General features: G+C 36.4%; 1 protein-coding gene across 1 annotated transcript in view; it reads right to left on the bottom strand.

The window, feature by feature from the left end:
* The window catches only part of HGF (hepatocyte growth factor), a 270,967-nt gene that overhangs the window by 23,331 nt on the left and 230,231 nt on the right, over nucleotides 1–17,405 (bottom strand). The window contains exons 13-15 of the mRNA XM_073551251.1: nucleotides 7,358–7,396; nucleotides 6,944–7,037; nucleotides 926–1,000 (exon numbers count right to left, since the gene is read on the bottom strand). Of these exons, the coding sequence (XP_073407352.1) occupies nucleotides 926–1,000; nucleotides 6,944–7,037; nucleotides 7,358–7,396 (208 nt within the window). The remainder of the gene's footprint in view (nucleotides 1–925; nucleotides 1,001–6,943; nucleotides 7,038–7,357; nucleotides 7,397–17,405) is intronic.

Here is a 17,405-nt window from a genome sequence, read left to right as displayed (position 1 = left end):
ATATATCTATAAGTATATAGCTATAGAGGATACTATATATAGATAAGTCAACAGAGTAGTTCAGTACAGTTTTAATCTATATAGAACATCAGCAGAGCACAGAATGGAGGTGCAGGATGGGAGCAGCACATGACAGAATGGGGCACAGAATGGGTGCAGGACATTACAGAATGGGGGCACAGGATGGGAGCAGCACATGACAGAATGGGGCGCAGGATGGGAGCAACACATTATAGAAAGGGGAGCAGGATGGGAGCATCACATGACAGAAAGGGGTGCAGAATGGGAGCAGCACATGACAGGATGGGGGCGCAGGATGGGTGCAGCACATGACAGGATGGGGGTGCAGGATGGGAGCAGCACATGACAGGATGGGGATGCATGTTACATCATCAGCGCTGCAGTCAATCAGTGAGCTCAGCAGCTCATGTTGTCTACATCAGAAGAGCTGCTGAGATTAATGATTTCCTGCAGGGCTGTCAATGTGACGTCACCGCTGCAGCCGAACAACAAGGACCAATGGAAACACAGCACTAAATCCCAAGAAGATAAGCAAAGCTAAGTTTGTTTTTTATAACTGTGCCTATTTGTAGAAAGGAAGACAACTCTTTTAAGTGGTGCTGCCTATAAACCTTGTATCCCTGTTAGATCTCACATGCTGAAGCTTGAGAAATCAAGACTGATGACTTTCAACTTAACTACTGATTTTCAAGCTATTGCTGAGTAAAAAAGTCCGCATCATAATAATAATAATAATAATAATAATAATAATACATAAGTGAAATGTAGAAAATTCTTAGAAAATTATTATCTACGCTTTTATTTTTAAAAAAATAAATAAATATATACAGTCATTGCAAATTGTTATATTTGTGTTATGAATATTTTTTGTACTTGTATAAATTTAAAAACTTTCCTTACTTACCCAGAGAGGAAACACTGACTCGCTGTAAGAACCCATTTCTCATTTACGAGAGATCCTCCGCATTTATGTCCATTCCTATAAAATAAAACGCCAAGTTAATATGTGAACTATGAGAACATGTGTCTAGAAAGAAAAGGAGCCGGCGTGCTTATTTTTTAGGGTCAATTTGATATTTAAAATATGGGAGTGTCGGGAAGGTTATCATTTGCGTGACATGTCATGGATACTATCCAAGAATGTAAATACTATGTGATCACAAAAGCATTTTGTTTCAATTCACCTCTGGCTAACACGAGATTTGTTACTTTTACTCTAGTACTAAAATCCAAAAGGGCAGCAATTAAAGGAAAGAGGTTAGCTTTACACAGTTAATCCAAATCACACAGATGTTTAAAACTTCAGAGAGCCGGACTGGAGAAATCCCAGACTAATTTACAGCTGATCTTTATTGCAAGGGAAAGACAGCAGGATAATATAAATGCTTGTTTGTTTTTTCTTGTTTCTTTTCTTTTTTGTTTCCTGTAGGTCTGTTTTCGACAGAAGGATCAAACATCTGGTTAAACTAAGCAAATCTGATTCACTTATGCCCTGGTCTAATCTTTAATAGCTCAAAGCAAAGTATGTATTAGTCAGTGAGCTCTCTTGCCAATATTCTACAAAAGTTGTCGCTGCCTACACATATAGCCAACATTAATACAACCACTGGTGTGCATTTGTTTTATAAGCTCAGGGGAGGGTGAAGGCTATAAAATCAGGAGTTTCAGAGAGGGGGAGGCAAGCCTAGTATTTTACATGTCAGGACATGCCATGAGTTATAATAACGTTAGTTTATTCTGCAAAGTGCATTGCATACTTGTGCTACAAAAGGGCAGCTAGAAAGGATGTGCCGTATGTGAACAAAGAGACCTCACGCTGGGTACAATTATGTACATAGTATTAGATATTGCAAATTGGGATACGAATAGAATTTTGCACAAATGCAAAGCTTTCTCTGCTTCATACGGGAGCAAATTATATTGAGATCATATTAATTTTTAATTTCTATTATGCTTGTTTGAAAATTATTACCTACTGCCAGGTAGTGAGATAATATTTTATTAAGAAAAAAAAATAAAAAAATATATATATATATATAGAGAGAGAGAGAGAGGTCTTTTTACTTTATACCTGAGTTGTGCACAGTCTCATTGAGGTACAGCTAGATGAGGATCCATATTATGCAGGATCCCTAAAGTCGCATAGAGAAATTTGGAATAGGATCCCATCCTAATCAGTTCTTACCACTACAATTTTATCTCCCTATGACTAGGGCTACATGTCAACATGTCTCGTGTGACACTGAAATTACCGTGACACCTTGATTGCATTGGATGTCAAGATTTCCTATGGTGTCAGGTTGAGACCTACCACATACTGTGACAATGACACAGTCACAAATGTTCACAAACTTGTTAGAATTTATTTTGCTGGTCGCAAATTGCACACAAAATACTTGTCACAGGCTTCAATGCAAGTCGCGCATGAAATGAGACTTTGATTTGACTTAGCTGAAACTTGACAGTTTTATTTACAGTAAAATCAGAGCTGTAAAATAGTTGTGTGACAGCAAGTCACAGACAAGTTACACATATTTTTTCATTGCACAGGAAGAAGGCTCACCAAAAAAAGTCTCAGTGCAAACTGTGACATCAATGAACGGAAAAAAGTTAAATGCAAGTATATTGCAAATATAATGCCACATTACAAGTCTAGTACATTTGTAATAGATAATTACATAGCAGGGATAACCTAAAATGTGGCCTCCTTCATTCTCCTATTATTGTCCTACACTCCCCTTCCCTTCTCCATTGCTGAGCCGAATAGAAGTTGCATCATCTGCTACCCTAGTAGGATGAAAAGAAATCCTTAAAAAAGCCAGGTACACAAATATATATATATATATATCATATGGCCATAATACAATGTTTACCCAGAGTGGTGTGCCATCACCGACACATGTGTTCTAATGGACAATACATAGGTCATATCGGTAAAAATACTGAAGAACAAAGAACTAAGAGAGACACTGAATACAACAGTTCAGTTTTATAGTGAAATAAATATTTTTATTAATTAAGATATATTGTATATATAACAACATGTGAGGTAGGGGTGGGGGTAAGAATACCAGAAAAAAGACACACCACAAAGGACAAAAGGATGATGCTGAAATGCGCATCGGGGTGGATGCATCCAAGGGACAGACACCACGTGCATCAGGTAAACCTTATGAGGTCCTTTATTTCCACAGCGTCATTTATTTCCTGTACGCTGTTACTTAACAATCACCATTGATAGATGTTGCCATTCAATTTTGCACAAATCCTCTGGCACATGTACTTTTTTCATACTGTAGGTCTCTTCCCTGATATTTTCACATATTTAGTGGTTTGTTTTGCTTGCTCCATTGAAATACCAATCATATCAGTATATTAATGCATCCATATCACAAATGGTTATTTAGCACTAAGGCACTTTACTACTTTTTAATTATTCTGTATTTACTTGTGCAAACACCAATTGTACTGTTTCTACTAATACATATTGCAATCATCCTTTTGTCCCTTGTAGTGTGTCTTTTTTCTGGTATTCTTACCCCCACCCCTACCTCATATGTTATTATAGATAGTTAATAAAAATATGTATTTCACTTTAATACTGGACTGTTGAGTTCAGTATTTCTACTTATTCTTACCCTAGTAGGATACCTATGGTATTATGGAATTTCTTTTATTTGTACTCTCTCATTGCTTTTACAATGAGACATAAGAACAATCCTGATAACTAAAAATGGCAGTATCATGTCAACTTAATGTGATACCTGTAGTAGGTGCAGAAGGTACTCAACTGCCACTTTACTGCTAAAAGGGTACAGCTAATGTCACTGATATGTTGTGACCCTGTAGCATCTAGTTTCATCTCTTGTTCACAGGAACAAAATTCAAAGTACAGAACAAATAAACAATAGATATGTAAAGGATTTGATGCTTTGTAGAGATGGTAGAGTTATTCAATGCCTTTTAGATCCCAGATAAAAGCAATAAATCGAGAATTTAGTTTTTACAAATATATTCATTTTTACAAAAATCTATGACATACAGTAGACATAGCTAATTGTACAGTTGTGTGAAGAAGTGTTTTCCCCCTTCCTTCTTTCTTATTCTTTTGCAAATTTGGCACACTTAGATGTTTCAAATCACCAAACAAATTTAAATATTAGACAAAGATAGCACAAGTAAAGACAAAATGCAGTTTTTAAATGAAGGTCTCTACTATTAATGGAAAAAGAAATCAAAGCCTACAAGACCTTGTGAGAAAAAGTGATTGCCCCTAAACCAAATAACTGGTTGGGCCACCCTTAGCAGCAATAACTGCAATCAAGTGTGTTGTGTGATAACTGGCAATGAGTCTTTTACAACGCTCTTTAGAAATTTTGGCTGACTAATCTTAGCAGATTTGTTGCAATTCAGCTACATTGGAGGTTTTCTGTGCATAAACCGCCTTTAAGGTCGTGCTGCAGCATTTCAAGGTCAGAACTTTGACTAGGCCACCCCAAAGTCTTAAATTTTGTTTTTCTTAAGCCATTCAGAGGTGGACTTGATAGTGTGCTTTGAATCATTGTCCTGCAGGATAGCCCAAGTGCTCTTCAGCTTGAGGTCATAAACAGATAGCCAGACATTCTCCTTCAGGATTTTTAGGTAAGCAGCATAAATCATGGTTCCATTTACCAGTCCCAGACCATCACACTACAACCACCATATTTTACTGTTTGTATGATGTTCCTTTTCTGAAATGCTGTATTATGTCTATGCAAGATGTAATGGGGCATATACCTTACAGAAAGTTCAACTTTTGTCTTGTCAGTCCACAGAGTATTCTCCCAAAAGTCTTGGGGATCATCAAGATGTTTTTGGCAAAACTGGGATTAGCCTTTATGTTCTTTTTGCTTAGCAGTGGTCATTGTCTTGATATTTTGCCATGCAAGCCATTTTTGCACAGTCTCTTTCTTATGGTGGAGTCATGAACATTGACCTTAACTGAGGAAAGTGAGGCCTGCAGTTTTTTGGATGTTATTGAGGGGTCTTTTGTGACCTCTTGGATGAGTCATAGCTGCGCTCTTGGGTTAATTTTGTTCAGTCATTGACTCCTGAGAAGGTTCACCACTGTTCCATGTTTTGCCATTTGTGGATAATGGCTCTCACTGTGTTTCGCTGTAGTCCCAAAGCTTGAGAAATGACTTCATAATCTTTTCCAGACTGACAGATCTTAATTACTATGTTTCTCATTTGTTTCAGAATTTCTTTGGATCACTGCATGATGTTTTGCTTTTTGAGGTTCTTTATGTCTACTTCACTTTGTCAGGCAGGTAATATTTAAGTGATTTCTTGATTGGGAACAGGTTTGGCAGTAATCAGGCCTGGGTGTGGCTAGGGAATTTATTATTATTAATTATAGCGCCATTTGTTCCATGGTGCTTTACATGTGAAAAGGGATATACCTAAAAACGAGTAAAATAATCTTAAACAATACAAGTCACGACTGGTACAGGAGGAGAGAGGAATGTACCCGTGAGGACTCACAATCTACAAAGGATGGGTGAGGATACAGTAGACAAGGGTAGAGCTGGTCATGCAGTGGCTTGGTTGATCAGTGTTTACTGCAGGTTGTAGGCTTGTCAGAAGAGGTAGGTCTTCAGGTTCTTTTTGAAGGTTTCGATGGTAGGCGAGAGTCTGATATGTTGTGGTAGAGAGTTCCAGAGTACGGGTGATGTGCAGGAGATATCTTGTATGCGAATGTGGGAATAGGAGATAAGAAGGGAGTAGAGAAGGAGATCTTGTGAGGATCAGAGGTTGCTTGTATGTACGTACCGTGAGACGAGGTCACAGACATATGGAGGTGACAGGTTGTGGATGGCTTTGTATGCCATAGTTAGGGTTTTGAACTGGAGTCTTTGGGTAATGGAGAGCCAGTGCAGGGATTGACAGAGGGGAGAGGCCAGAGAATAGTGGGGGACAGGTGGATTAGTCAAGCAGCAGAGTTTAAAATAGATTGGAGGGATGTAGTTTTAAAAATGGAATCACCTTTGTGAGTTTCTTCTTTTTAACATATCAGGGACTCTTGAAATGCAACTTGACTGCAAAAATCAAATAGTCCTGCTTATATTCTGAGCCTTGCCGAACAGTAGTTTTTGATTTCATATAGTATATCTACAAACTCAGGATAAATTTCACAACAAATTGCATAGTTCTTTTTCTCCTCTTACCCTTGTGAAAAATATGGGCTAAATTTGAGTACAAGAAAATACTTTTGAATTTTTCCTACCACATGTCATTAGTTCTTATGAAGCACTTGAAGAGTTAACAAACTTCCTGAAAGTGGCTTTAAAGACCTTGAGAGGTCTAAATTTTAAAATGTAGGACTTTTTTTGCTTTCGACATATAGGTCCCTAAAAGTCACTTCAAAGTAAAGTAGTCCCTGGAATTTCATTGAAAATTAGTTCAAAAATTCCCTAATAAGCTAAACTCACCAACTCTTTGTTTGAATAATTAGGTTTTATAACATATTTCTATACCCAAATAATTCAAACAGTAATTTGAAGTGGTCCCAGGAAAAACAGGTATTATAAATTTCATTGAATAAAATAAAAAACTTGATGCCAAACATTTAAGATCTTAACAAAAAAGTTTAAAACAAATGATACTGACATAACGTAGATATATGGTAAATGTTATTTATTAACTGTTTTTTCCTCATGAAATTTAAAATATTTTAATAAATAAACATAAATTATATTGACCTAGATTTACCATTACCATAAAGTCTAATGAGTAATGAAAAACCGTAGAAGCATTCCAGAGTAATTACCTCAGTCCTCATTAATTTTGGAGCCGGGTTCGAACAACAGCAATATTATAAGGGATAGTAAAAGACCAAACATTGCACTACACTTTTCTTACATTTATCAGAATGATGGCTTACCTGTGTCTCAAACTGACCATCCATCCATTCTTGTCCGGGGCTGGACTTCCGTTAACAACTCTCAGCGTCTTTGTTGATGCACAAGAACCTGGATCTAAAAACAGAATTGAATTACACAATTTTTTGATTTATTTAATTGCTGTATGAAATTTTAGGATGCTGTTAAATTTCGTTGTTTTATTCCAATTTTAAATGAAAATATTAATGTTCAAACAATATTCTATTTACATGCATTGTACTATTCGTATTTGCATCACATTCTACTTTTGCTACCCAAAGATATAAACATTTATTGTCCAAAAAAATGTAGTTTAACCAAAACAAAAGAAAAATGTTATCTTGTGATATTTTCATGCTTGTGATTTTATTTTTTATCTATAGCATAAAAGTTACTAGTAGTTGACTCATACTTACTGTCTATATTTGCCAAGGTACTGGTTGTGTCTCCTTCACCTGGAAAATATTTTAACATAGTTAATGTTGTTACCAGGAAAATATTTTACCAAGGAGACAGAGGTCCAGGCAAAATATTTTACCAAGGAGACAGAGGTTCAGGCAAAATGCAGAGAGCAGCCATGGGTGCCACTGCTGAAAGTTTTATTAAAAGATAAATAGCATGGTTGACACTACTCACTGAGTATAATGCATACTATTATTGGATGTATACAGCAGTCAGGAAACAGCAGCCAGTCACAATAACAGGGGAAAAAAATTATTCTGTCACTTTCCCCAAAAACCATGCCGGTATTTTCTATCAAAAATTAATAAAGATATTTTTGTCCTGTTGGACATCCTGTATTTGCTGGTCTAGGGTCTCTGACAGCAATTCTGATCACAGGAGTCAGATGAGTTGTCAAGACAGCAGTGGTCTGCTGATGACCCCCTTGCCTATCATTGTGAATCTTCATAGGAGGTCAAAATTTCTGCTACACATAGCAGTGATGAAACCCTGCTTTGTACAGCACAAACAATTGGATGATCGCAGCTTTAAGACTCCTCAGGAGACTATGAAGTCAGCAAGAAAAAACACAAGTTAAAATCATGCCTCTTTTGCCCCACTGAAATTAAAAAAATTAAAAATACACAAATTTGGTGTCACTGCATTCAGAAATTTACAATCCATCAAAATGTACAATAAATTAATCTGATGGGTAAGGCTTAACAAGAAAAAGATCAAAATGACAGAATTGTGTGTTTTTGGGGACATAGCAAAATTGCAAAAAAGGATTAAAAGGCAATCAAAGCATCATATCTACCCCAAAATTGTATTAATAAAAAGATCAGCTGAGGTGGGTAAAAAACAAGCCATCAACTAGCCCAAGATTCAAAAAAATGAAATCGTTAAAGCTGTGGCGACAAAAGTAACTAAGGTTTTGTTGCAAATTTTGGAATTTTTTTCACCACTTAATTAAAAAAAAACTATAAATGTTTGGTATCTGCGTACTCCTACTGACCTGGAGAATCATATTGATAAGTCAGTTTTACCATATAGTGAACATGGTAAATTAAAAACCCAAAAGCATTTGAGGAAATGCACTTTTTTGCAATTTCACAGCATTTGGGATTTTTTTTCCCATTTTCCTGTACACTGTGTGGTAAAATCAGTGGTGTCATTGAAAAGTACAAAACGTCCCACACAAAATAAACCCTTTTAGGGCTATGTTGACAGGAAATTAAAAAAGTTATGACTATTGGAAGAAGAGGAGGAACAAACGAAAGAGCATAACACAAAAAGTCATGAAGGGGTTAAACAAATTAATTTAGAATGACCCTACATAGAAAAGAATGGCATGAACAATTCAAATTTGTTTCCATTGAAGTGGAAAAAGTATTTACATGCATACCACATTATGGAGGTACCTTTGCTATTTACCAAATATCATCAAAAGTCCTGAATTTATTGATTTTGTGTGTGATGTCTTACTTTTTATTAAAAGAAAAAAAAAAGTTTTGCTACCGTGTTAGCCAGTTGAAAAAATATTGATTATTCTCATTTGGAGAAACAAAATATCTTGTAGTAATGAAACTTTTTAATGGCTAACAAAAATAAAATAAGTGATGTTAAAAAGTAAGCTTTCAAGAATTCTTAGCTGTATTCGTCACGCATGTGATAGCAAAGTATCTAGAGAAACACATATATACACAAAAAGAGCAAAGACATGACATAACTAATGGACATTTTAAAAACAAACAAACTGAGCTTAGAGAGTGAATCCATCATTATCTTAGATATGTGGTGTGAAAGTTTCATTGTCCCAATATCTATATAAGATCAGAGACCTGATGCCCTCACTGTCTCTGGACTGGAGCAGATTCTAATAAATCCTTGTGACAGATTTAATCCTGTGTGGAGGGTATCAAAGACTGTCATAAATTTTTGTTCACAGACCAGTCTGGTGTTTTTGTGATTTGAAGTTGCCTTTTTAATATAACAACTTTTATGCTGTTTGAAATGTCTGTAATTGTGGGACAATGAGATCTCACCCTTGACCTCAGTTTCTGTCCTATATCTGTTTCTCCAATATAGACATCCCCTCATAGAACAAATAGTGCACAAATAAGTACACCACATTGAAAGAAGAACCTGTGAATATCCCAGGAATCTTGTAGTCCTGCTGTGCATTGCGAATCTGTTTCTGGTCTGTGTTTATTACATGAGTGCAACTCTTCACATTGCAAGGATAGGTTCCTCTTGGTGTATCAGAGGGCATTGTGCTTCTGATCACAATATGCTTTTAAATTTGCAGTTGTCTGTAGCATAGTTTGACTAGAGGATAAAAACAATTTGGCTGAACACCTCCTTCTGGTGGCAACACCACTTTGGACCAATATATTGACTTATTCTGCAGACCACATTATTGGATAAACAGAGAAAGAAAACATCTAATATCAGTGTGCAGCAGAGAAGGACAATTAATAGCCTGAATAACAACAAGGAATTACTATTAAGCCTGGAGATAAAGGTGTTGCCATAATCCTCCTCAATACAATAGACTACATTACTGCATCACACAGAAAGACAGTACAACACCAAATTGAATCATGACACAACTCCAAAATATATAACAGAGCTGAAATGGGTCATTAGAGGCCAGTGTACAGATTCCACAATACTTCTGGACTTTATACATGAGAAACCTAGGATAGAAATTTTCTAAATGCTTCCCAAGATTCATAAAGAAGGCAACCCAAGGAGGCCAATCATCCCAAGGTTGCAAACATGTGCTGAAAAAATATTAAGATGGGTAGAGAATGTTCTTAAACCACTGGTGAGAAAAACATCCAGTTATGTACAGGACACTACAGACCTTGAAAAAGCCATCTTCAATAGGTCACTTTCCCAAGGGTGCCATCTTAGCCACCATGGACGTGGTGGAATCCCTATATTACATTCTAAATGAAGATGAATTGCTTGCCATATGTTTCTGGAAGCTAATGGAATACCTTCTGAGTCTGTCATGCATAACTTTTTCTGTTTTGGTGAGGAGTTGGGATGTTTAAAGTTTTGGAAATAATTTTGTATCAAAATCCAGCTTTAAACTTCTCCACAACAGTATCATGGACCTGCCTGTTGTGTTCCTTGGTCTTCATGATGCTCTCTGTGCTTCAAACAGAACCCTGAGACTATGACACAGCAGGTGCATTTATACAGAGACTTAATTACACACAGGTGGATTATATTTATCATCATTAGTCATTTAGGACAACATTGGATCATTCAGAGATCCACAATGAACTTCTGGAGTTTTCTGTACTGAAGGTAAAGGGGCCGAATAATATTGCACGCTCCACTTTTCAGTTTTTGAATTTCCACAAAAAATTAAAATAACCTATAAATTTCATTCAACTTCACAATTGTGTCCCACTTGTTGTTGCTTCTTCACCAAAAATTTACATTTGGTATCTTTATGTTTGAAGCATGATATGTTGGAAAAGGTTGAAAAGTTCCAGGGGCTGAATACTTTCGCAAGGCACTGTAATTATACAGTGTGTATATATATATATACTTTGCATTAATCTCTGTGTAGAATCTGAAGGGTTAAATCATTTTGCAGTTTTAAAGTATTTGACCAGTGTGGTTTTTAATATATTGGCCCCACAAAGTACATTTAATCTGAATAAAAACAAAGAAACAGGTTTTGTAAATTTTCTGAAAAACTAGCAAAGTGATACCAAACTTTTAACCCTTCTAAGATCCTAACAAAATAAAATGACATTTGAAAAATGATGCAGAAGTAAAGTAGACATATGAGACATGTTCTTTATTAATTATTTTATACAGCATGACTAACTGGTGTAAGGATATAAAGACTGAAAGTTTGAAATGCAAATTTTTCAAAATGTTTGCCAAAATTCTGATGTGGTTTGGTTTGCATTTATTTATTTATTTTAAAAATAGCAACCTAAATTTACCACTTATATAAATTACAATGTGTCTTGAAAAAACAATCTCAGAATGACTGGGATTCGCAGAAGCATTTAGAAGTTATTACCACATGAGGTGTGGTCATTAACATTAAAATTGGCTAAGGGGTTTACAAGCCTTGTTACATGACATCATAAATCACTTAACTACTGCAAATAAAGTATCTGGCTTGGCTTTTATCACAAATCAATTGGCAAGGCTTGGTAAAGGGTCAATGTTAACATTTAGGAATGCTTTTTCGAAGAGATGGCACTGACATTCAAGTACTTTTCATCTCTGAAGAGGTATAATTTCTCCTTGCAGAGATTGACGTGCTAAGCATGCCGAGATGAGGAGACTTAAAGCTGCAATGCTCCTCTGCGAAATATGCAAACTGTCTCTTCAGAGAGGAAGAGGACTAGAACTCTAGTTCCACCTATTGGAAGTAGCAATCCTAAAAGTCATCCTAAGTCATGTGACGAGGCTCGTTAAAGGGTTCACATTGACTTTTAGGATTGCTACTTCCAATAGGTGTCACTAGAGTTCTAGTCCTCTTCCTCTCTGAAGAGACAATTTGCATCGCTAAAGAGAAAATTTGTATATTGAATTTTTCAGGGGCACCAGTTTGGCACTCTCCACAAGCAGAGAGATTACTCCAAAAGCAGAACTGAAATTAAGATCACTACAGAGAGAAAGAGAGTACTTGATGCAATGTCAAAAACACATAAATTAAAAAAAAAGCTGATCTTGTCTGTGATAAGTAAAAAATAAATTGTTTTTTATTTTGTTTTATGCATAGTTCAGTGGATATTTTTAATGGAAAAAGCTATACAGGCAGACAAAGGTTTGTAAACCATGAAGAGGCAGCAGTGTTTGGCAGCTGATCCGCAGAGCCCCAACAGTTAACCATACACTTATCTAAAGTTAATAATCTATCTCAAGGATGAGCCACAAAGATTGTGATCTCAAAAGAAGTTTTAATAGAAAAGAAACTAGAGCTACTTTAATACCTTTTTCCCCTTGGTAAATCCAGGTCACAATGTGTATTGCTGCAATTTTACAGCAATTAAGTGCTGCTGTGAAGTTGTAACTTTAACAGATATTTCAAAATGCATTTTTATTCATTTTTGCAATTAAATGGATGCTAAGCCACCTCTATGATACTAAGGCCCTGATTTATGGAAGTGTTTGCGCATACCTCCCAACTTTTACAGAACAGAAAGTGTGTGGTGTGTGTGGTGCGTGTCCCATGCTGCGGCAAATTTTGACCGCACTTCTACCCACACCCCAAGCCCTACCCATTTACCACTTCTTTCTACCCTGGTAGGAGGAGATGTCAGAGGGACTGGTGATTATTGCTTTTTTTGAGGTATTTTTTATGCTTTTTCTCTATTTTTTATGCACTTTTGGTACAGTTGTAAAGCAGCATTATCTATATTTTTTATAGTACAGAAATGCTTTGATTCTGAACTTAAAAAAGCAACTGCAGTTTTTCACATGCTTTTAAGGACCAAAACTGCAAAGTCCACAATCGTCTTCAGAGGGCGCAGTTTTCATAAAATCACATCCACTTTCCTAGAACAGCTGAAAGCAAAAGAATTTCTGTGCAAAAGGCAGCAGAAAGCAAGGAGTCATTAATTTACACCATCTACCAATCCATATAAATAACTTTATCACTATGTTGTGTGAGTTGCTACGATTACGAAAATTACATTTTTTTTACCTCTAGAATCCAGGGAATTTGAAACACTGCAAAATACAGCTGTAACTCTATGCACCAGTATAATCTTCCTGTGGGTTCAATACATGCAATGTACCTGAAAGTTTACAAAATTATCCAAAGCTGATCAGTGGAAACTGTGACTCACAGCTTTAGAAGTTGTGGGTTTGATTCCCAGGGAGACCAGATCTCAAAAACAGGAATATCATTTTTTAATTGTTTTAATTATTTTTAGTAATCTTATAGTAAGAAAAAAATCTGACTTGTTTTCATCCTAATTGAATATAGGACCATAGAAACATATTTCTATGTACATTGTATTTCTGTGCATCAGTATAATCTGCATGTGAGTTCAGTGCCTGAAATGCAGTTTCAAGTATACATAATTCTCCAATGATGATCAGTAAAGTCTGTAGCTCATAGCTTTAGCTGCTGCTTGCAATGATAAAGGTTGGGTTTTGATTCCTGGGATACCAAATCAGAAGAAATGAAGAGAATTGATTATTTAATTAAGTTAAATGTGTGCAGAGCAGAGAGATGCCGGCCCCACCACCGAGGAGGAGAATGACGACACCTGAGACAAGAGTGTGAGTGGAAGTCGGGACAAAGCTCTGACCTGCAAGCAGGACTGCCCCTTTAAATTAGGTTAGTAGGGTGCTATGGTTTATGTCATAAATCTGGCATAAAGCACTTTGTAAAGTTGCACAAAAATGTTGCGACTTTTGGTATTTTCATGCCAGGTTCAATCAGTTGTGTCACAACTGGCAATGCTGTTACATGGTAAGGCATGGCGATTCTTACTCATCCAATTTATGAACACCTGCAGTGTGCCTTGTAAAGCAAAGGTTTGTTGCAGGCCACATGCAGGCACATATCATTTAATGACTTGCCTGGTTTATTAAGAGGCATTTGCCCAACAATGAATCAGGCTCTTTTAACTTGTGTGAACAATGCCTGTCTAAATGTGTCAAGTGTCAATCAAATAAAAGTTAAATCATTACTTACAGTGAGGTGCCTTGTGGAAACGTTCTAGAAATGGATCGCTTAACAACGTCAAGTGTGATTACATGAACAAATAAGATTTTTCAAAATAATTTAAAAGTCAAGATAAAAAATAAGTAAAATAAGATTTAGGGTCCAAGACATTGGATGCATCCTTCTAATATATGGCACCAATGATTCATTAGTGGAATTCAGCTACTGTGACGTCTTAGAATTGCTAGAATGAAGTGACAGCATTGCAAAGAATGTATTGTGCTATTATGTCATCAGTTAGTTCCACTCACCTGCCACATTGCACTGCCATTGACCGTAATGGCTGTCCATGTGGACATCCACAAAAAGGTTAAAGGGGCCAACAGTGGCCATCCAACATTCCCCTTTGATCAACATGTTTTGTATGTAACAACTTCCATATTAAAAAAGTATATTTTATTTGGGTGGGATGTTGGCTCCGTGATTAGTATCTGTGCAATTGTCTGAGAATGGGAATAATGGCAGTGTTTGATTTATTAAACTGAATGGAATAGTAATAATGTACAAGTGGCATCGATGCAAAATATGTTAACGCTAGTTAACCAAGGGGAGATATGTAAATAATAATTCTAGGATATAAAATAAGAATTTTCAATTTTTTTTATTGAACTCTTAAATCTCTGCGTTGTCTTTCTCACGTCCTATTTCTGGAAATGATTATTGCATTCCATTACACTCTGCCCCAGCATTAAAGATGTCAAAAAAAATCTAAAACTTGGCTAGTAATATATACCAACCCTTTTATAACATTCTACACTGCCTGATATCAAACCGTTTTTCATTTCCTCACTTCAGATCCATTAGCTGCACACAAATAGTCTAAAAATGCAAAGGTGACACTGGTAATCTTTTTTGAGTTCCCCTATGATTATGTAGTCAATCTCATCAAAATATCTAAATGAAATGCAAGACATTATTAAAATATTTTAAGTCAAATCAAAGTGATGCACAAGGGTATTTTCATAAAGTTGATCCATGAAAGTCATCTGTACTACTGGTTTAGTTTTTTAAAAACACATAAGACATGCCCAAAAATGAACAGGTCAGTAACAGTGTTCACACCACCCAAAGACTGAAACACAAAGAAAAAATGCAGTATGACAAATGTGCAAAAATACTCTGTTTTAAAAAATATATATAACAGTAGACCGCAAGTGCTAGTATAAAGATGATAACAAATACAGGGTATTTAGCTGATACGCTTTTTGCAAAAAAAGTATACTAAGCCACTCCACCAATGTCACGGTATACCCAACTCGGAACAGTCCCATCTAATGTATTTAAAACCTGATCATGTGAACAGTACCTATATGAGCAGGATTCAGAAAGGCGCTTCGTGATGTGGGCATGCTGTGCAAGATGGCTCTTTATGTGCATGACCCACAAGAGAGGGGCGGGAATCTCCCAAACCTTGCATAAGCAAGAAACTAATGATTAAAAACACATGAGACATGCACAAAAGTGAACAGGTCAGTAAGACAGTGTTCACACCACCCAAAGACTGAAACAAAAAAGAAAAAACACAGTATGACAAATGTGCAAAAATACTCTTGTAAAAAATATATATAGCAGTAGACAGCAAGTGCTAGTAAAAAGATGATAACAAAAACAGGGTATTTGGTTGATATGTTTTTTGCAAAAAAGTATACTAAGCCACTCCAACCTCATGTTATACCCATCTCAGAGCAGTCCTATCTAATGTATTTAAAACCTGATCATTTAAACAGTACCTATATGAGCAGGATTCAGAAAGGCACTTCCTGATGTGGGCACGCTGTGCAAGACGGCCCTTTATGTGCATGTCCCACAAGAGAGGGGCGGGTATCTCCCAAACCTTGCATAAGCAAGAAACTAATAGACTAAAAACACATGTGACATGCACAAAAGTGAACAGGTGAGTAAGATGGGTATGCTCCGAGATGGGTATACCGTGATGTTGCTGGAGTGGCTTAGTATACATTTTTTGCAAAAAATGTATCAACTAAATACCCTGTTTTTGTTATCATCTTTTTACTACCACTTGCTGTCTACTGTTATATATATTTTTTACAACAGAGTATTTTTGCATGTTTGTTATACTGTGTTTTTTCTTTGTATTTCAGTCTTTGGGTGGTGTGAACACTGTATTACTGACCTGTTCATTTTTGTGCATGTCTCATGTGTTTTTAATCTATTAGTTTCTTGCTTATGCAAGGTTTGGGAGATTCCCGCCCCTCTCTTGTGGGACATGCTCATAAAGAGCCGTCTTGCACAGGTTGCCCACATCAGGAAATGCCTTTTTGAATCCTGCTCATATAGGTACTGTTCACATGATCAGGTTTTAAATATATTAGATAGGACTGCTCCATGATGGGTATACCATGACGTTGGTGAAGTGGATTAGTATACATTTTTTGCAAAAAACGTATCAACTAAATACCCTGTTTTTGTTATCATCTTTTTACTAACACTTGCTGTCTACTGTTATATATATTTTTTACAGCAGAGTATTTTTGCATGTTTGTTTTACATACTGTGTTTTTTCTTTGTGTTTCTGGTTTATTTTTTTGCCTAAAGCTTTTTTCACAATTGAATTTATTCTTTTAGATGAAGTCTTTATGATTTTGAATGAATAGAAAAGTCCACTTAGAAAGTCTCAGAGATAGCCAGATGTTCACCAAGTAACCCCTATACAGGAATCTACACTTACAGTGAGGTCCTGTAGGTTGCGCACATGTGGTAACTGCTGCGAAATTAAGGCAAGTGTGATCAACTACTATTCAATAACTGGAGAGGCAAGGACAGAGACAAAATCATAAGATGCAGAAAAGTCAGAGGTACAGTTGGGCTCAGTTACCAGGTCAGTCAAAGCAGAGTCAAACTAGTCAAGGTTAAACACAGGGAGAATGACAAAGACAAAATGAGGGTCACAATGCACTGATGGATAGCTAGCCCTAATGCTGGGCCTGGTATTAGCCAGTGCCAGGGACGCAGTTACAGCCTCTGCTCTCTATACAATGAGCGTTGACTGAACCCCTGCTGGTTCCTCCCATGTGATTGAACGCCAAATGCTGCCCCAGGGAATTAAGTTAATTTCTTCCCTACAGTGGGGCTCAAAATGTAGGAGTCGGGCAGGTTCAGAACGCTATTAATGCACAGATTAACCCCTTATCTGCAGGTTAATAGTGTTTTTTTTCACGTGACTGGATCCCTTTAAGGGACCGCAATCTAAACTATCACTACGTTATAGCTGCTGCTACCTAAAAATTGTGTAGATCAACATCTGTAGATCGTGCTGTGAACCATAGATGTCTATTATAGCT

This window comes from Dendrobates tinctorius, unplaced genomic scaffold (genome assembly GCF_039654945.1).
Source record: "Dendrobates tinctorius isolate UK_male_01 unplaced genomic scaffold, ASM3965494v1 ptg000174l, whole genome shotgun sequence".
In the NCBI taxonomy this organism is placed as follows: domain Eukaryota; kingdom Metazoa; phylum Chordata; class Amphibia; order Anura; family Dendrobatidae; genus Dendrobates; species Dendrobates tinctorius.
Note: the sequence above shows the minus strand (reverse complement) of the source record. Positions and strands in the feature narration are given on the sequence as shown.